Source organism: Myzus persicae, unplaced genomic scaffold (genome assembly GCF_001856785.1).
Source record: "Myzus persicae strain clone G006 unplaced genomic scaffold, MPER_G0061.0, whole genome shotgun sequence".
NCBI classification, from domain to species: Eukaryota; Metazoa; Arthropoda; class Insecta; order Hemiptera; family Aphididae; genus Myzus; species Myzus persicae.
Genome location: NW_019104069.1, coordinates 67,563 through 89,199, shown reverse-complemented (window position 1 = coordinate 89,199; position 21,637 = coordinate 67,563). Strand labels below are relative to the sequence as shown.

Sequence of the window (21,637 nt, the reverse complement as noted above, 5' to 3'; positions counted from 1 at the left end):
AATTAATTCAGTTTCTTGCACTGTAAATTTAATAAAAAGTCAACTATTTATTACTATACAAATAAAATACATCAATCTACTGTTACATATATAGGATGATTCACCAAGCATTCACACTTTTTTTTCTTCAATAATGCAGTTATTAAAATGTGCGTTACAGAACTCAACAAATGACTGTAACTTGTTGCAAACAAACAAAAATTAGGAATATAGACGGTTTTTTTTCTAGTTGGTATCTTGTAATTTGAGTATGCTTAGTGAATCACTCTATATAAAGATTTAAATTTAAGACTTAAATAAGTAAAAAAAAATTAAGGTAAAAAATTGGGGGTGAACATGTTTGAAAAATCTCCCTGTATATCATTCCCACTATCTGAATCTGAAGTCTGTTGGACTTCAGAAGGCTGAAATTGTTAAAATAAGATGCTTAAACTACATTAATTTAACCACCTTAAAAGTAAAATAAATAAACATGTGAATTGTTAGTTAAAATTATACATTATAATATGCATGCTGGTACACATAGGACATAGGTACACAGTTCAAGATTAATGTTTATTTTTTATAGAACTTACAAGAAGTTTTAGAGTTGGTTATTAAATCAGTTATTGATTCTGTTGTATTTATAATATCACTAGTGTTTGAAACATTTATTTGGCTAACAGAAGAGCAGCTATAGTGCGAAGAAGAAGCCTCAATGTTAATGTTTGTAATATCTATAATCAAACAAAAGTATACTCATTAAAATTCTAATGTTTTTACATAAAATAATGGGCAATATGATAAACATTAAATATTTTTTCCTACTTTTATTATAGGAAATAAAATAACCAAAATTATGTTTCAAAAATAAAAATTAAATACCAACCTAAGTTTTTCTTAAACATTGATTTAAAATTTAATTTCTGTAAAATAAAAATTGGTATCTAGCTCTAGAAAATGTCTTACTTCAAAAAGGTGAAAATTGAACTTGTGAAGTTTGAAGAATCTATTAAATAAGTGTTTCTGATCTTGAATTTTTAACTAAATAATCTATCTATTATCTACTTAGCATTATTATCATAGGTTAACGTTAATCGTTAAGTATAAGAAAAAAATTATTAAAATCCCAGTTAAATTAGTCAAATAAGATTTGTAGGACTAGTACAATCAATAGATGAATAATAATTATTCTAAATTGTATAATACTATTGAAAAATATTTGTTCAAGACTGAATGCATAATACAATTAAAAATAAACAATTTACTTAAATAAATAAGCTTTTAGTATATACCTACCTTTATTTGGTAAAGACTGATTATGCACTTCGTCATCAATTGTTCTTTTCTTTGCCATAAAAGAAAGTATATTTGTCACAGTTTTTGTATTTTTTAATTTAGCAACATTACATGCTGTTAAATGACGATTCCAATTAGTTTCATTTATCTTCAATCTTTTTCGTCCACATAGACACACATTACGTTCTGACATTATTAAAAGTTTAAGACGCGATAATCAAACTAATTGAATATTGGTTATGTAAGACACTAAACGGCAAACATCACACAATAAAAATTAACAGCCAACAAAAATAAAAAACAAAGTAGACGTACACCGTAAATCAGCACTGCTGATATTATCGTCAACGATCCACCATATCTAATTTAATAAATTCAAAATTATACTTTTCTAAAAATAGAATTGGTGATTTTGTATTGATTTCGATATCACTATGTCGCTGATACCCGTGTAGTGCCCCGCCATACACCAATACCAACCAAGCCAAAGATCAAAATAGAATCACAGAACATTGGTCGAACTGTCTACTAGAAAATATCTATTGATAACTCTTCTGACTTGGAATAATTATGATTTCAGTATTACACTAATACACTATACACATTTACACGATTAGTCAATAGGTACACTTTGCGTTTGCACATTGGAATGTAATAATGTTAACTATTATAGACGTCAATTAATACTCAATACTAGTACTAATACTCAATAGTAATTTCATAACTTTTTTTGGCATACTCACCACTTACCCACCCGACGGCCACGACCCTGGACCCACCCACCCACCAGTCTATAGATGGGACAGTTGACCCAAAAATTCTGCATCACGCCGCCACTGAATACCTCTACTGCTACAATTCGGACCCGCAAGTTCATGACCAATCGACTGCTATGCAGAAACCAAATGGTGAGTAAATAATTTATGTTTCTACAACTCTTAAATTCAATTTCCAACAAATATAAAATGGCCAAGAAATCTAAAATTCTATTTTACATACAATATTTAATTTTATGAATACAAATTACAAAATTAATTGAACTATCAATTAACGATGCTGTGTATTGTCTAATTAAACTTACTTAATCTTCCAAAATGGTGAACAAAAATAATATCTACCATTAACACTTAGATAACTTACTATAAAATATGTATTTTTGTTAATTCTATAGATTTAGCATCAGCAATTATATTCTTAACACCAGCATAATATGCAGTTTCTTTAAAATCCAATCCATAAATATTTGTCTAAATTCAAAAATATTAACTTTGATGAATGTATAAATTATAATCTAACCTTTTAAACTTTAGAACATGCTTATGCAATATATCTAATGAGAGTGTTCTGTTATTTATAGTAACTACCATTTTTGGAGCTAAATTTTTATAAATATAAATAAATATAAAACTATTTCTTTCCATTGAAACTTAAAAAAATATTCTACATTTTAAGTGGGATTTTTTCATTTTAAGAATAACAAATTTACAATATAGCTCAAAGGATCCAAAGTTTGTTTAACTGAACTCATCTAACTGTAATATGTTTTAAATGATTAACAGTATAAAACTCAAGTCCGTTTTAATCTGTTAAGGTTTGATTTATAATATTTTGATTTTAGGCATTTTATTACTCCTAGCTCTAAACTTGCTTGCTGTCAAAAGATTGAAAATAGACCATAATAAATTAAAATATGTTTAAAAAATTGTATGGTTTGAGTAAAACTCGGGCCAGTACATATGAAACACTTGTAGTTTTATTTTTCTCTATAAACCAGTAGTGTGCAATCCTCCAAAACCAAATTGTATTCAAAATTTATTAACACCAGGGTTATTTGTATTATATTAAAAGTTATTATTTTATCTTTTACTTAGTTACATTTAATTGTAAACAATATTTTATTTATTTAGGTTGTTGATGTCATGCATCCAGGAAAACCTTCTCCAAAAACTGATATTCGTGAAAAATATGCTAAGATGCAAAAAGTTTTACCTGATGTTGTATTTGGTTTCCAAACATGTTTTGGAGGTGGAAAATCGACAGGTTTCGCTCTCATCTATGAGGCATTAGATCATGCAAAGAAGTTTGAACCAAAATACAGGTTACAAAGGGTAATAACATTTTTATAGCTATTTTATAAATATTTACTAATCAAATTATTTATTTAGCATGGACTTTTGAAAAGGAAAGGAAGAACAGAATGAAGAAGATGCGAGGTACCAAAAAGACTAAAGTTGGGGCCACCCCTGGAAAGAAGGTACTGTAATAAGTAATTTAGCCATGTTTCCAATACGAGCTAACTATAAACTAATGACTTAATTCCGGTGGCGGAAATTACTAATGTGGAGCCGCACTATTTTATGGGCCATGTTATCACTTATCAAATATAATATAATGTATATGATGTATATTATCAGCATTTATTTGATTATATGATATTATATTATTATTGAATATTAATTATTAGTTTTTACTTTATTACACATATTTAATATAGTAATAATATTATATTATACATTTTTAATATAGTATGTAATGTCAAATATTGAAAAAAGGTACTTCACAGGTTAGTGTACACATTTTATTATACAAAAATATATAACTTAATTTACATGTTCCAAAAAGGAACTTTAGAGAGGTAATTTTTCGATTAAAATAAATATTAATATTAATATTAATTATATCGATAGATCTTTTGCCGTCACAAGTTGACGTTGCCCAGGGTGTACTACGTGGAAGCTATCTATCATTACACCCCATGACTTAAAAAATTAATAAATTACTAACAGGTGTGTTTTTGATACATGACTGAACATAAACCACTAGAATTGAATTCCCTTAGTGTTAGAAGTGTGGGACAAATACTGTTCAATTTTTTTGAACCTATCAGTTTTGGGATTATTTTCGTCATGCTTTTTAATCTTTTTTCCCCTGAACGATGACATATATATTTGGTGACAGTACATGTTTTGGTTTTTCACCATACGGCTTTAGAAAACTGAAAGTACGATTTTTGTTCCACATTAATTTTCTATTTTTCAAACTCTTTAAAGTTTTGGAACTGTAATTGTTCATATAGGAAGACAAGTCTATGGTCTCTTTGGTAGTGTTCATTAATGCGTTTTCTTGTGTCAACATTTTGTTCACACATGGGGCATTTAAAATGTTTAATCTACAATTAAGTTATGAAAAACCCATGTTAATTGTCATAATTACAAAGCTGTATAGGAAAATATCTTACCTTTGGACATTCAGCAGTTTTGTACATGAAGCAATGGTCTCTGATATGGTTTGATAAATCATTTTTTCTAGAATATTTTCTCAAACAATGAGCACATTCCTAAAGATTCATTCAAAATATACAGCAAATAATTTATTTATTATTTCATATTATACTTACAAAAACATCTTGTTCAAATAAGTGACCACATTTAATAAGATGTCTTAAGGTATCTTTCCGCATGAATTTTTTATTGCAATAATGACATTCCTATTATTTATTAGAAATAAATAATAATAAAAATATATTTATATAACAGCATATTGACTTACGAAATATTCTTGAACACTGAGAAATTGTTTTCCTTCTTGAATGTGTTGTGGGTGTACACTTTTTTGATGGCATTTTAGTCCCTCAAGAGTCAAGACTAACAAACTTTTTATGACACAATTTGCATTTCGCATTTGCAATTTTTATATTTACATTACTGTCTTTACGCAGTTTGTTTTCAACATGGATATGAGCATCAACACTTACAATAGATTCATGTTCAGACGTGTGTTGAATTTTGAAATGGTGTTCTAAGGTATCTTTACAATTGAATGTCTTATTACATTTAGAGCATGTCTACAAAATTATAACTATAACTTAAAAGTTCCTAATTTAGAGTTATAAAATTACTTTGTACTAACAAAATTATTTATATCATTTTGGAGACTGCAAATTAAATTAATTATTTTCTAAATTTGGTATTTTGTATTTTCAATAAGTATATATGTAGGAACCCACATAATTCAAACACATTAAATTTTAATCAATATTTTTAATATTAACTTTTAAAATTATATTACACAAATAATAACATACTTGTAACATGATAAAACAAAAATGTAATAGTTTAAACCATGACCTGTATTAAATGTATGATACAAATTTTATATAAAAAAAAAAAACACAATTCTACTGTATATGAATTTTTCAAACTTTCAAAATACATATGAACGAATCAGTGTTATTTTATAAAAAATAGTTAATTTTCCATATTAGGTTTAGGTAATAGTTAATTAATTACTTTAGTAATTTAATATAATATAATATTATATTATATTTGACTAAAAATTTTATTTGCAGGTATTAAGTATTAAATATAATTATTTATAATCAACAGTTGTAAATGTATAATATATTTTAATTTACAAAAAATTTACATTATTTTTATACATGGATTTGAAATTAAAATAATAATTATGTAAATATATTATACTAGCTGACCTCTTTACACTTGATTGCCCATAAAAATATTTACTATTTAAAACGGAAAGACATACCTATACATTATTATTATAGTATATAACAATTCAAATAAATTAAGATTCATTATATAATATTTAACTTTTTTTAAATGTTTAAGGAGGTCCTGACCCATTGATTATGCCATCAGCAAATGCTTTGCGTGTTTTAAAATCACGAAGGTAACATCTAATAAAAGACATAATGATACACTAACTTCTTTAGCAATGATGAAAACTGAAATCAATTTTAATAATATTTTAAAAGACATGTGTAGTTGTCCTTTTTTCATACCCTACCATAGTCCAGAACTACTTCATATATATAGAAACTATTGTAAAACTGTACAACATCCGAGGATAAATATTGATGCTACAGGATCAGTTGTCAAAAAATTTATTAAATTTAGATTGGAAAAAACACACTCAATATTTTTATATAAAGCATTAGTTTATCATGCTAATAAATGCCATAGTTTTACTGTCACTAATATGATTAGTGAAAGTCATACAACATTATCAATACTTAATTGGTTAGGAAAATTAATTTGCTGTGATATTGTTTCTCCAAGAGAATTTGTTTGTGACCAATCATTAGCGCTTCTCTCTGCCGCTGTACAATGTTTCACATAATTTTCATCACTCAAGGACTTTATTCAAGTTTGCTCAGATTTAGTTATGGGAACTATACCATGCGATTCGTATTGGTTGCAAAGATGTTTTATTCGTACTAATGTGGCTCATTTTATAAAATTAGTATTCAAATGGGCTCCGTTAAAATTATTACCAAAAAGAGTACGTGAAATTATTATACAATCTATTGGATTGATATTGAAAGTTAATCATTACAAGAAATTCGAAAAATCTTATTATCTTTATTTATAGTAATCAATAATGAAACCAATGGAGAAGATATAGAAACAGGATGTATGACACCGTGTGAAAACGAAAAAAAAACTAATTCAAGCAGTTTCAACGGGTTTTGTGGATTTTGAATTGCGATTTAATGAAATAACAAATTTAGAAGAGTCAGAAAATGAAGATTGTTTACTATTAGCTTATGAATATGAAAAAAAGAATGAAGGTTAGAGGGAGCTCATAAATGTATAAAATGTGGTATATCTGTACGTGCTCTTCCATCTTTTTCTGGGAAAAAATCAGATGATGAAACTTTAAGAATTTGTAAATTTTTAGAAACTAAAAATTCATACTTGAATGATGAAACCACATCTCATGAAACATGGAATAGGAAGAGTAAAAGACAAAAACAAAAGTCATACTTAACACCAAATCCATTTTTGCGCCATGTAAAAATAATGTTTCTAGAGCTGAGGAACTTAAATGCTGCAATATTAAAGATATAGGGAAAATAATATTTAGTAATACATGTGCCTTTAACACGTTGGCGTTCATATTTATGGTATCGTACTGTGATAGTGAACATTATAAAAACTGTATCGATGGACTTAATTGTATACATCCGTTTTTAAAATTTGTTTCGAATATTGTTAAAAATGGCATAACTGCTTCTACTTACACAGAAAGAACTAGAATAATATTAAGTATACTAGAACCTGAACTACAACCACTCGAGTATAATACTTCACTAGCTATTTGTAATACAAAAGCAGGACTAGTGATTACAAAAATGAATATAAAAACACTAACTGTAGTTGAAGATATTACTTATTCGGATCCGAATTGTGAAAGAAATACAAGCCGTCCAGTAGCATTTTTGACATTCCAGACATCAGATGGAAGCTTAAATGGCTTACAAAAATTTTTAAATCACCGATTATCCACTGAGACGTCTGTTTGTGATTACATCTCTTCAAATACATTACTTTGTAGTAATACAAAAACAATAATTTCAAAATTATCACCAATTCACATTTTCATAGAAGTTTTATATTGGAATAGTAAGTATTGTACTCTTTATATGAATAAGTGATATGTAGTAAAATAATAGTAATATAATGCAAATTAAACAATTATATCTTGTACTAATGTATTATTTAGATGATGAAACTAGCTGTAGTACTGAGGCTGGCCGTGCTATAGAAGTACACATTTGTGATGTATCCAAGGTTCTACTACACAATGGCAGTGTACATATGAACTAATAGGTGTTGTAAATTACCGCAGTGGAAATACAAGTACAAAGCCATCAATTGGATATTATAATGCATATTGCAAACGCAGTGAAATAATATGGGAAATTATGGATGATCTAAAACTTAAACCAACCCCAACAAAAGAAAATTCAAAAGTTAATTGTGAATACTTAATATATACAGTGTAATACGTATTTGTTTTCAATACATTTAAAAAGTTATTGTTATATATAAAAACAAATACTAATATAAAAGCAAATAGGTACCTCTATGGTAACAGTAAAAAATTAATTTTATATAATATGAATTAAGAAGTTTTAATTCATAGTTACATACTTACTGCAAATAAGCTTTAACATATAATTAATATTATTTTATACATCTATTTTTTTTTTTTTATCAGTTTTTATTTTACTTTAATAATATGTTTGTTGATAGTTTATTAAAGGTCTGTTAAAATATCATTATACATAATAGTTATTTATTTATTATTTAGGTACACAGAGGGAAAACAATTGTAAACAGCTACCAACATACATTATATTATTATACTTGAATAAACTTGTTAATATTTTTATTATTATTTCATAAATATCAATGTATAATATCATACTTAGGTAAATAACAACAATTTTAAACTAGATTCCATAATAGGTATTATTTTTGTAAATTCACAAAAAATCAGATATAATAATTGATCACATGGTTAAATATTTTGTAATTTATTTAATTCAAGTTATAGAGATATAACTGTATAAGTATACAAAACTGTAGTTATCACTTTACCAGGAATCAAATTTGCATAAAGCTAGAGTTGGTTAGTAAGAAAGTTACATGTATCAATGAGACAATGATTATTGAATCTTGTATGATAACTCATATATTTTTAATGTTTCATCGTGTTACATTGTATGCTAGTATTAAGTAGGTACTTATCTTGTTTTTACTAATGACACAAGATATTTTTTTGGTAAAAATGTGTATGAATTTTAATAGAACTTACAAGTTATAGAAAGTAAAGCACTCAGTTTGCAACCACCAAAAATTTAAATCAATATAAAATATTAACAAATTTGTCTTTGTTATTATTTCAGATAACCTGAAAAACAAGTAAAAATTACTCATTATTACTATTCGCTCATACAGATAAGAACTGAGCTGGAATTTTTATTCTTATTAAACAGCAATACACTAACAAGATATAGATTTAATGGTGTAGGTAGATATATACTTATATAATAAAAAAATAAAAAATTCATATGTATAAGCAAAAATATGCAAAATTAAACATCACATATTTAACCTGGGTACGTTGAAATGGATTTTTATGTCATTAATTACAAATTTGCATGATTAATTTGCAAATGTATGAACTTACAGGCGCTAATAAATGAAAATAATATAACTAAATTGATAGCTTGTGGCTGGGTGACTTAACAAAAAAATTAAAAATAGTGTAGCATAATCATGTGTAGGTACATAATAATAAATAATAAACTACCACGTCTACTATCAATGAAATCGTCTGTGTATATTACTAATAAAGTATTTAAAGTCGTCCAGCTAAGTTCAATAATTTAGCAGACTATCTGAAATTCTGAACATAAATTACATCTATAGTTCAATCTTGCAAAAGCATAGCTAAAAAGTGATATTATAACTTTCAGAGCCTTTTTTTCACGATGTATAGGTATGTTCTCATAATTTGATGCACACATGTAGGTATAGTCACTTCCACCTGGGACATATTTTATTGTTTTATTATTCTGGTATTAAATTTGAACACCATGAAACCCAATTTTTCTTAAACATGATTATTAACAAATATTACTATTATATAGTACTTATACGATAGGGCCTTTAAATTAATAAATAGTAAATTGTTTATAGCTAAAATTTACCCAAGAAGATTTGTTGGAGGTATTAAACACTTTTCAGATGAATTTCATCACATTTTGTGTTTTGATGAACATCCAGATGATTATCAAAATAGTATTATTGGAATTTTAATATTTATAAATTTATCCGTCAACTTCTAATTGTTTTTAATTATAGGATTGAATAATCGATCATTCGGACTTGAAAGAGGGCACATTGGATTTACCATATTTATTAACTACAGAGTCAGAAATTGGTACGAATATAATGAAAACTAAAAAAAGCTCGGAAAGACTCAACGACTTTCCCAAAAGGTAAATCAAGTTAATATAACACAATCATTCTCAACTTTTTACCCTTTTTACAAAATATTATGCCTCCCCTCTATAATACACAGTTTAATCCTTTGCACGGGCATTATTTGTCTCTGTCTTATTATAATAAGTGTGTAACATACAAAATGTATTCGGTGGCAAGAACATAATCTGTGCTTATTTAATAAGTGGTTTATTTTACGATAATACAATTTTTAAATAAGTTATGATATAACGAGCATTTTAAATTTGTGTTATATTAAATAGGTACTCAAAACTTGCTAAAAATTTTAACTACCATAAAAAGACCGTGATAAAAAAACAAAATCGTGATAAATAAATAAAAAATAAATAAACGTGATCTGCTGAAATTTGATATGTTACATACTACTAAGACAGAGCTGACAACAAAACGAATCTGCAGCATTCGATCTCTCAATAGAATTGAGAACCTATAATAAATTAATTTGGTGGTACAATTATTATCGATTGATTTTTCAAGTAATTCTCTACTACACTCAAATTTTTATTTTTCGAAAAACTCATTATTTCAAATTTTAGGTTTTCAAAATCGTTCCATCTGAGTACGATATTTTAAAAATCCATAATAATGGTTTTTCGGAAAATCAAATGCATACAACTTATGTAACTAGTTATGGCGGTAAGTTTTATGTCTCACGACTTTCTTTCTATCTCTCACGGTTTTACCGGCAAACAGTTCGTAAACAAAAATTTTCATTTTTCGAAAATATCAAACCTAATAATTATTATTAAAAAAATTCTAATTCAATGATTGTTATCAGTGGCGGACTGCAGTTATTTTAGCTAAAACATACCAATCTTTTGTTCATCATACTTATCGACCTAGCAATACGATGATACCTTTTAGAACTGATTTGAATTTGTTATTATTTTTTGTTACTTGAGATCGGTCAGTCTATTTTTCCCAATTTTGGACATGTCCAGGTTACCCGGGTGTTAGATCCGCCACTGCATAAGAGACACACATAAAAATAATGTACTATTGACATTACATTTATTTTAGTCTACGATTTATACTTATTTTTTATATTGAGTTTTTTTTTTTGGAAAACCATGTTTATCTAAAGTACCTATTATACTTTTCAGAATAGATGTTAGAAGAATTTGTGTACGGATGCGACAAATTCTAAGATTTTAAACTTTTGTTGTGACGACGCTGAACACGAGTAGGGCAAGAGCATAGTTTTTCACTGGCCGTCTACGGTCAATGACTTGTTTTCTTATAGGAAAGTTGACTAATGACTTCCTTGGTATTCAACATCACTGACCTATTCTGGCCGCTACCAACTGGACTCGATTGCCGCGTTGCACCGATTAAACCTAGGAGAGCCACAGTGGTATAAAAGACGGTCAAAAGTAGTATTTTTAAAATTAAAAATGTATTGTTTTTCCTTATCAATAATTTATCTTTACAATATTCTGTGGCTAAATACAAAATTTAAAACGAGTTAACTGACTTTCGGCACATCGAGCTGTTTGTATAAAATATATATTTACATTTTTTGATTGATATTTTCAAACGTTCACACGATTTTCGATTGATTTAATTGTCTCACTTAGAAAGATAAAAACTATTTTTTTTTATATACTTATTATATTGTCATAAGGGTAAAAATGACATATTATTTTTTTATTTTAATAATTTTCTTTGTATTTGCTATGTTATGTTGTAACTTGTAAATATAATAGTAAATAGATTTTGAACTTTTGAAAAATTATACTTAAATTTAGCAGTTTTACTAGATTGTTTAATATATTTATGTTGTTAAGGAAATTGGTATAAAGTATTATAATTTTGTATAATAAACATTTAAAATTGATCTAAATATTTTTGAGTTCAGTTTCAATTTTCAACAGTAATTTACAAAAATGGTTTTCCTTTAATAAATATACCGTTTAGGTAGGTAGGTACCTACTATTGTAAAAAAACACGATTTAAGTGTTTAATCAACTTTCAGCATTAAATTAATTTTTTTCCCTTAATATCTTCAGGTGGTAGTTCGTAAATTATACAATATTTAAATCAGTGGTCCCCAATTTTCAATTTTAGAACATATTCTACTTATATACAAAAATTAATTTTTTTCACACAATTTAGAATTTTTTTTTGTTCGATTAATCGAACATAATGAAATTCCTTATAAGCAGGTTGGTTTATAATAATGTTTACAATTGATCAATTTTAAGTAAATGTTTGACATACAATTTAATGCAAATTACTATTATAAAAAAATGTATATCATATTATTATATTTATTTATAAGTAAACTACAATATTATAAAAACAATTTATGGGATTTTTGGGCTTGCATCTCCTTTACGTACAGAGATATTCTTGGTGGGATACTGCTCAAAGCTACATGCATGTCCTTATAGTAGGTACCTATAGCATTCGACTGATTTCTTTGTTTATTTTTAATGTAAAGCAGTAAATCCAAGGAAAATTCTTGTAATAAATAATAGACTATCGGCATGACGCAACGAGACGTTTATACATACGTTGATTATATAAAAAATAATTTTATTATTATAGCTGGAACACGTAGCCGACTATACGCACTTATCATCTCAATAATAGTGAATATTCCTCGTTGCGACAATTAAAATAATTATTCAATTATAGCTGGAACACGTAGCCGACTATTCGCACTTGTCATCTTGATAAATACGCCTCGTTGCGACGTGGGGATTGCCTAGTTTTTCAAAGTTGCCATGAAACCCAAATTTGATTCTCAGTGAATTTTTTTACAGTACCACGAGAACCATATTTGGGCCTTATTTAAATAATGAAACTTTTATTAAATATTACCCAATATCGGTTTTTGTCATTAAATGTATTATTTTCTGATTCTGCACTATATATTGTAATATGAATAGCGAAAACCTAAACATTTTTTTTATTGATCTTTAACTTCGAAGACAAGGTCCGTTAACTTTTTATACGCACATAATTTTTTATATATTTTGGTTACTATTCGATTAAAATGAAAACCTAAAATTATTTCTATTCCTACGACATATTTAAATAAAACTATAAAATATAAAAATATATTTCAATTATTATATACCACGGCAATAGGAAACATTTAAAAATAATATTCATTCATATAACATTATTACGTGACCTAACATTCATAAAAATCTAGTCGACGTCCAAAATTTTATTTCATGGCACAACCTGTTATAGAGTTAATACATAATCGCTGGTTTTTTTTAAAGAATGAAGATGAGCGCCAACACTCTTATTAATGCGCGAATACGCCACTTCTCGACGCTCGTTATATGATAACTGTAGTTTATTTTATTTTTTTCCCAAAGGCTTGATACCCATTTATATTAATATGTAATTGTATATTAAGATTTTTACTGGAAAACACGGAAAAAACAATTTCAGTTATTCGTGGCGCATTATTCGATGAACCAGTCAGATGGTCTATTATATCTGCAGAATAAATAAGGTTCGATGTACCGAATCAACTATCGGCCTGCACAATATACCAAGTAGGTGATATTGTAAACACAAAAGTACAAGGAGAAGAAGAACCATGTGTGGCTGGGATCATTAAGTCAGTTACAGAAGATAACGGGTACATCATTTTTCCATACTCCAAGTTTGGTTGTAATGAACTTCTATTTAAACACAATGACATAAGACCATACCAAACACAATTCCCAGGAGGTAAATTTAAACCGTTGTACCTTGCGTTAACTATGACGTGTACACAATTTTTCCTTACTCCAAATTTGGTTGTAATGAATTTCTATTTAAACACAGTGACATAATAGTCATAAGAACATACCAAACACAATTTCCTGGAGGGAAATTTCAACTTTTGTTCCTTACATCATCGATGTCAAGAGAAAAACTCAAAAAAAAAAAAAATTAAAAAATTAAAAAAACGTAAAAATACTTAATTTGAATGTATTCCTAATAATTAATATTAATAAAATAGCAATAAAATGTAGTGTTGTATAATTTATATTTACCTACTTATTTAATATACTTATTTTATAAATTTTTTTTCAAGAATAAAAACATTTTTTTTTTTACATATCTTGTATTTTTAATTACATATTTGGATAAAATGTTGTATTTCACTCATTCCCCCGGCAGTGTCCGTCTGTCGTGCGATTCCGAAGTGACGGGTCTCAATTAAACATTTATAAGAACTCATAGTTATAATATTATTAGTAATATTATTTTCACATATTCATTATCATTAGGGTGCGGATTTGTATGTATTCAAAATTCAAAAATATGTAGGTACATATATTTGTATTTAATTGAGACCCGTCACTTCGGAATTGCATGACAGACGGACACTGCCGGGGGAATGAGTGAAATACAGTCAATACTTATTTCTAATTAAACCAATTTCTTTGAAATAGGTACATGTTTCTTTTAGGAACTGAAATACCAAGCATACAGATGTAAGTACACGAATTGGATGTCTATATATTAGTTTTGAACCTAGGTTATCCCAAGGGGAAAACGTATTCATTCGCGGCTACCGATATGACGGAATGCTACAGCTGTAAATTATAATTTACCACACACTATTTTTTAAGTGTTAATAGCGTTACCGGTATTCGACAGAATAATGAAATGTAAACGCAGTACGATTGTGTAAAGTATGTATTTGTCTGCTCGACACCACAAATAATGTGTCTGTATAAAATGTTTACAAAAAACATATAAAAATATGTATTACTCTGCTCGACCACAAAATGTTTCCGTAAAAAATGTTGTAAGTTCCCTAAGGCGCATAATGCAATATGCTACATTTAGATTCCATCTGCAAGGACTGAGGAGAAAAGAAAATTAATACTTTAAGTAACAACGAAAAAAACGCAATTAAGTCTGATGATGGTAATACACTAATGTTATTGTATTTATTATGTACCCCTTATACTTCTAGCCAAATAGTGAGTGTTTGGAAATCGTAACGACGTAGAGGGCGCTTTTTGATTACTCGAATACTCGTATGCAATTTAATGCCGGATGCAGGGCTACGAGGGATAGATTATTGTGTGTATATAATAGTAACTGCCAGATAATGTTACGCCTGTAGTTGTTTTAAACAGTTCCTTTGCCTATATATGTTAGCGGCAATGTGTATAATATATTTAATATATAAAATGCCAAGGAATTCTATATAATATCTGGTGGTTTTTAAAAAAGTGTATAGTAAATTTTTTTTTACACACATTTCCTAAATATTTTGTATAATAACTAGACATTTCATAAAATGACAAACAACAAATTGGCAATCTGTAGAATAGTGATATAATCCAAATAAATAAATTTCCTTCTATCATAATTAAGACAATTATTAATTTTATTAGCGCACAAAAAAATATTTATTACAAAGTAGGTATCATTAATATTACAGAATATAATGCATAAAAATGAAAAAATAAGAATTTGTAAATTGTATGGGTAGTACTAACATGCAGTTATTAATTATTATTACTATTATATTGTTCTATAAAATACAAAAATCTATGTAGAACGTATAGGTACTTATTAGGAATAAATACAATTTACTTTTTAAAATTTATTTTGAATTTCGTTAAGACAAAATAAATGTTACTAAAAGTATTCTATTATTACAAAAAAAAAACATTATATTTCATATGTTTAAGTTTATAAAAAGTTATTCAATTTATTTATTACAACACTGTAGGTTATAGGATGACATTTTGAATTGCAATGAAGATTACAGATTACTAATGGATTTATATATTGTCAAATATCAATAGGTACTGATTATATGGATTTAATATATTACCTATACATTGTTTGGCATTTCATATAATGTTTAGGTAATTTAAACAATTTTTTAGATTGCCGGCTGTATTTGGTGTTATATAGAATTCCTAGACATTATATAAAATACCAATATTACACACATTGCCGCTAACATATATATTATTATATATAATATCTCTATCTGTTTATAAATGAATCCCTGTTTCTCATGGTCACGCTCATCGCTCATCGTTTACAACAGATGCATCCGTCGGAACTATACTGATATAAAATATTTATTATACAATCTGAAATTAAAAATCGGATCGGTAACAATTATGTTGTGGAATATAAACCAGCTACGTATTTGCAATGGTACCTACCCGAATTTCGGAAAATAAATTAATGAACAACGATACAACGCGTCATCGAAACCACAATTTTGAAAGGGAAGTACAAAGGCTAAGACACTTTGATTACGAACGACTACATGCCGCCATTCGACTTTAAACAGTAGCAATTTCCAGTGCGGCTAGCATTGGATACGTCGATGTATAAATCGCAAAGGCAGTGGCTAAATGTTTGTGGCGTCGATCTTGAAAATCCATGTTTTTCGCACGGTCAGTTTGGTGTCGCTTGTTCCCGTGCCGAAACACCAACAAAACTTATTCATATATATACATATATACTCAAGAAAATAAAACTAAAATTGTGTGCATCATATGACATTGAATAATAAGCACTACGTTTTTGGAATTATAATTTTTTTTCTCACTATACCAATTCGAATTCAATATTCATAGTTCAGACAGGACAAAAAAAAAAAAAACTTCTGTCGGGTCAGCTAGTAGTGGTATTTATAAGTCTATGATTGCAGCACAAGTTTTCAGTAGCAAACTCGCAACACCCGCGTTTCAGTGATTTTATTATTTATATTCTTCTCTTATTCTTATGTAACTATTTTATTTATCGTTCTATTAATAGGTACATTTCAGTATTTTGTAAACCTTATATTATTACTCACCCCTTATACCTTGTAACCACAATGAGTACTTGGTAATTGAATATACTTTCATATTACGTTGGCAAATATGATGTCGACCTACAAATTTTTTTAGGATTTATTATGTTTTAGATTTAGTGATGTATTATTTAATTATTAATACTACCTAGAATGGATTGTCTATTTTCAATTAAATTACAAAATTAAGTATTAAAAATGCTTTTTTAAATATATGTTTTTGGGTTAGGTGCAACTTTTTTTCCAACCAATTTTCGTGAGGCCGATTTTCTTAACACTAAATAATTAAATAACTAAATAATTTTGTTAATATATCATGTTTTAAATTATCAATAAAAAATAATAATATGAATATGAATATAACGGGACTATATCTACTAAAAACGGGACAAAAAATTGCCCTGTTCGAAGTTTGTCGGTAGACTAGGGCTGGACATGCTCAAAACAGGGACAATTCTTTCTAACTTCCACCGGGAAGTCCGTTGACTCCAAAAGCCACACACTTGGGATATAATTCAGGACATAATAACAGTTTTAATATAGGTTATAAACCACACACATTTAATAGGTTAACTTCACACCTTTTAAAACTGTTGTAGCCAAAATCCAAAATAATATTTACTATCTATTTATATCTGTTAAAAAAAAATATTTACGATTATTTATAAACTCAACGGATTCAAGACATTAATCGTTGAAAATTATAAAAATGTAAAACTTTCTATGTTTTATTGTCTCAAATCGATTTCCAACTTTATTTAAATTTAAAAACAATAATGTAAAAATGTAAAATGTAATACGTTAATTATTAGGTTAAGTTTTTTTTTTAAATTCTTCACAACATTTCTATCATTATATTGTGCATTATGCACAATGCACTATACAATATACATTTTCTGTACTTCAAATCATCAAGTACTAAACACTTTGCCCCTTTATTTCTATGAATAATTTGATCTATTCTGTCACGTGGCACTAAAAACAGTGTCCTGTATTTTGTTACAGCGAACCAATAAAGTTCGCGGTTTTTGGGGTAGAAATCACAAGTGCGTGGTTTTTGGATGCAACCATAATCACCCTACCTTAACCTTAACGTGGGCGACACAGCGGCGGCATCTCCTTCCGGTTCCTCTTCGTCCTCACGGTGACTGCAGCTTTGGATTTTCGGAGTTCTCGACTTGCCGCAAAACGCGGACGGTACGTCGCTGTCGATTGGCAAACAGCAGACAAACGACTTGAATGACGACACCTCAACCACCTGTAATAGCGATACTTTCTTCTTTTCCTCATAACCTAACAAATTCGTTTTCGTCGGCTCCCGTTTGTCTCAAAATAGTCGCTCTTAGTGTTATTGTAGACGTCTATGTCTGTAGACGTGTATGACATGGATTTTAATATTGTCCGACGACTTACACGAAAAATTCCCAAGACAACGGTTACCACGTCAGTTATTTCAAGCCAGGGAGCATCTACGTTTATCATATTATATTCTTATACGGCCAGCATTATAATTTCTGGCCCATTTATTTTGCCAACCACCGTCATTATTATTATAATAATAATAATATCTGCGTATAGGTCTTTTATTTCATAATATCTTAACTTTAACGTTGATTTCAAATAATTTATAGTAATATTTAAATCATTCACATTGTACAGTTTGATTCATTGATTTGTACTCTCTTTTAAGATTCAGAGTGTAGCGATGAATATATTTATTTTACAAAGATGTGTGTATTTGTTTTTGTTTCCAGACATAACATGTCGCCTTGTGGCAAGCCTGGATATAAATGAGTTAATAAATTAAAATAGTTTTCATTATCTTAATATTTATTGGTATAAGTTTAATAAATAATGAGTTACTTTTAGTTAAATTGAAGTAACGTTAATTTATAAATAATTAAATAATAAATAGGTACCTATAATAAAATTATTATTGATGATGCAACTTGCATACAAATCTAATAAAATAGGAATGTTGTTCCGTTAACCCAAATTGTTCAATAAAAAACTTCATTGATTTTTTTAGAATCTAAAAAAATTATAAACACAGTTATTTTTTACAAACATTTTAATTTATGAACGAAATTACTTATTAAATATTTGTTGTAATTATAAAATATTGTTCGTGGGAACCTACTTGAAACTTTTAAAGTATATTATTATATTTTATGCACAAAATGACTTTTTAAATGTAATTTTTTTTTTGGTGTACAATAATTTTATATCATTGAATTCAAATTTAACACTGTCCATTACAGCTGCGACCCACACTTGCAACCTACTGCAGGTAGGTACAGCAGAGCGACATCCACTTACCATATTTTTACAACTTTTTTTTATATGTAGGTATTAGAAAAACAAAAAAAAGACAGCTTAAGTTAATGTTGTTAGTTTCCATATAACTTTTAAATTGACTGAGTTAAAAAGAAAAATAGGATAACTATTAACTTTAATCTTTTTTAAATGTTTTTTATCAACTTAACTTACCTCAATTAAAAATTATCATCAACTTGCCCTGGCTTTGGAGCAGTAAAAATGCTTCTATTTTCTATTCAGCATATTTTGTGGCAGGAAAATATTTGGTACTTTGGGGGAGTCAAAAGTAAAAAATTACCATTAGTTTTCAAAACCACTTTTCAACAAAATCGATGTGGTTTTTGGTGTAACTCAATAATAAAAAATAATCATAGATAGGTACTTGGCATTTTCACAGAATTTTTATATGTACCACCAACTTTTCAAAATATGTTGACTCTTTTTCTGTAATTTATTGGCATAAACCATTTTCGATTTATACATTTTTTGAAAATTAATGTTTATTAAATATGTTTTGCTTGGTCAAAAAATTTGAATTAAAGTATAAGGTTCATCACAAGTAGTTATTCATCGTAGACAAAACGCGTTTAAGCAGAATCATTTTTTATATGTTTTAGATATGGGCGTAACTAAGATTTCATTGTTACGGGGGCTAGAGTCCTAGAAAACTAATATTCAAAATAACTTTGGGGGCCCCACACCCCCACCACAGTAAGCTAAACAATAAAATGAAAGTATAAACTCATCATTAAAAACAAAATGTAAATAATGTAAATATTTTAAATAAAATGGCTGTAAAATAACAACTAACAAGTTACAACGTTATTGCCGTTTGAAAACTCATAAACGCTGTGTACAATTTACAAACAAAACTTTACCACCTCAAACAGCAACTACGGGAGCAGCTAGGCCATTTTCCAACATAATTGCCACAAAAGACGACAGTTAATACGGCCCTGCGGAGTGATCTAACAGGTGCCTTACATTACCTTGTATAGGTATATAATATAAGGAAAATGTTCTCAACATTTTTAACTGAAATGTACTATATATATTTTAAAAAAATGTTTCCTAATATATTTTCTGAACTGTACAGTATTTTTATAATATGGCAAATATTTTAGGGGGGCTTTGCGGGNGGGGGGCTGAGACCCCAGCCCCCCGGATATCCACCAATGCCTGGGGTAATGTATTACAAATAGTTTTTGTTTTTACCACCGTTCTGTTGTTTTTCGTGCGGTTATTCACAGTGGTATTCTGTTGGAACCGCCGCCAGTTGAACACTTTGTTTTTTGTTTCATGGTTACATGTCAATTAGCTATCATCTGATAACATATCATTAATTAAATTAAATTGTAAAATGTATTACCTTTGGATAATATTTTTTTATAAAATAATTAAAGAAGTGTGAGTCACTCCATAGGTTAAGAATTTTTTGATTTAAGAACATTAATTTTTTACTCAGTATCATAATTTTATCATTACACGTGTATCTAATGAAAATTAAAAAATCAAGAATTCTTATACTGCCCCAGTTTTCTGTAAAACACAAAAAGATTAAAAGTATAAATGTACAGACTATTTTGTAACCCCATTTTTTACAATTATATTAATATAGTATAAGTACTGACGCGTAGTATATTGTCTAATTTTAATGAATGAAAAAAACTAATTATAAGAAAAGATTTAAAAATCGTTATAGTTCAATAAAATGGCAAAATTTTTGTGGAGGTCGATGGCTCGTGGACAAACGTGATTAGTTAACCCTTACATACCATATCATTTCGATGCCGACACACATCACATTAGTGGAAGCATCGACATCTACTGGCTCGGCCTGGCCTTGGGTCATGGGGCCCGGCGGAGCATGGTTTTTTTTTTTTTTTTTAATTTTGGTCACCATACGGCGAATTTGGACGTTGCCCCACGATGGACCTCCGATGGTGTAGTGATCGACAAGTAGTATATATATAGGAAATTCGGTCAGTTACAAGCACGTGACGGAGTGACGACCATTTGTGCTAAACTTAGCGATCGTCGGACTAAGGACGTTTAGCCGGGACGCTAGATGGCGCTATCATATCCTGTTGGTGAGTTCGGTCGCAGCTATCGTGCCCGGTTATTACCATGGATAATAATTTATCAACATATATCATGTTATTACCTACAATTTCATAGTTCCGTGTGTCGTAGATTGTGTATCGCAGCTACGAGTCTCGTGATGATCAAAAATAGATAAATTAACTTTTGTTGATTTTAAAGCCAAAACCTGTGAAGCTGGAGTGTCTTTATATTAATCGAAGTCATCTCTGGTAAAAATCGAACGTGGTCGGAAATTCACCGACAGTGGATTGGATACGTTCTACCGGTGCATGTAGTGAATTTTTTTTTTGCGATTCAATAAATGTAAAAC

General features: G+C 28.3%; 2 protein-coding genes and 1 pseudogene across 2 annotated transcripts; 2 read left to right on the top strand and 1 right to left on the bottom strand.

Moving 5' to 3' along the window:
• The window catches only part of LOC111038316, a 20,286-nt pseudogene extending 11,173 nt beyond the window's left edge, over positions 1 to 9,113 (top strand).
• Positions 7 to 1,726, bottom strand: LOC111038318. Its single transcript, XM_022321355.1, has 2 exons — positions 1,279 to 1,726; positions 7 to 716 (listed from the first exon to the last, which is right to left on the bottom strand). Exons 1-2 carry the CDS (start codon positions 1,469 to 1,471, stop codon positions 556 to 558), a joined length of 354 nt encoding a protein of 117 aa, XP_022177047.1. The 5' UTR covers positions 1,472 to 1,726; the 3' UTR covers positions 7 to 555.
• Positions 5,911 to 8,093, top strand: LOC111038315. Its single transcript, XM_022321354.1, has 2 exons — positions 5,911 to 7,703; positions 7,804 to 8,093. The coding sequence occupies exons 1-2, from the start codon at positions 7,202 to 7,204 to the stop codon at positions 7,905 to 7,907; spliced, it is 606 nt and encodes a 201-aa protein (XP_022177046.1). The 5' UTR covers positions 5,911 to 7,201; the 3' UTR covers positions 7,908 to 8,093.
• Positions 9,114 to 21,637: the final 12,524 nt, after the last annotated feature.

Coding starts and splice junctions, on each gene's coding strand:
- LOC111038315 (XM_022321354.1), top strand. CDS start 7,202: ATGGTATCGTACTGTGATAGTGAACATTATAAAAACTGTATCGATGGA. Junction 7,704..7,803: donor AGAAGTTTTATATTGGAATA/GTAAGTATTGTA, acceptor TGTATTATTTAG/ATGATGAAACTAGCTGTAGT.
- LOC111038318 (XM_022321355.1), bottom strand. CDS start 1,471: ATGTCAGAACGTAATGTGTGTCTATGTGGACGAAAAAGATTGAAGATA. Junction 717..1,278: donor TCAGTCTTTACCAAATAAAG/GTAGGTATATAC, acceptor GTTTGATTATAG/ATATTACAAACATTAACATT.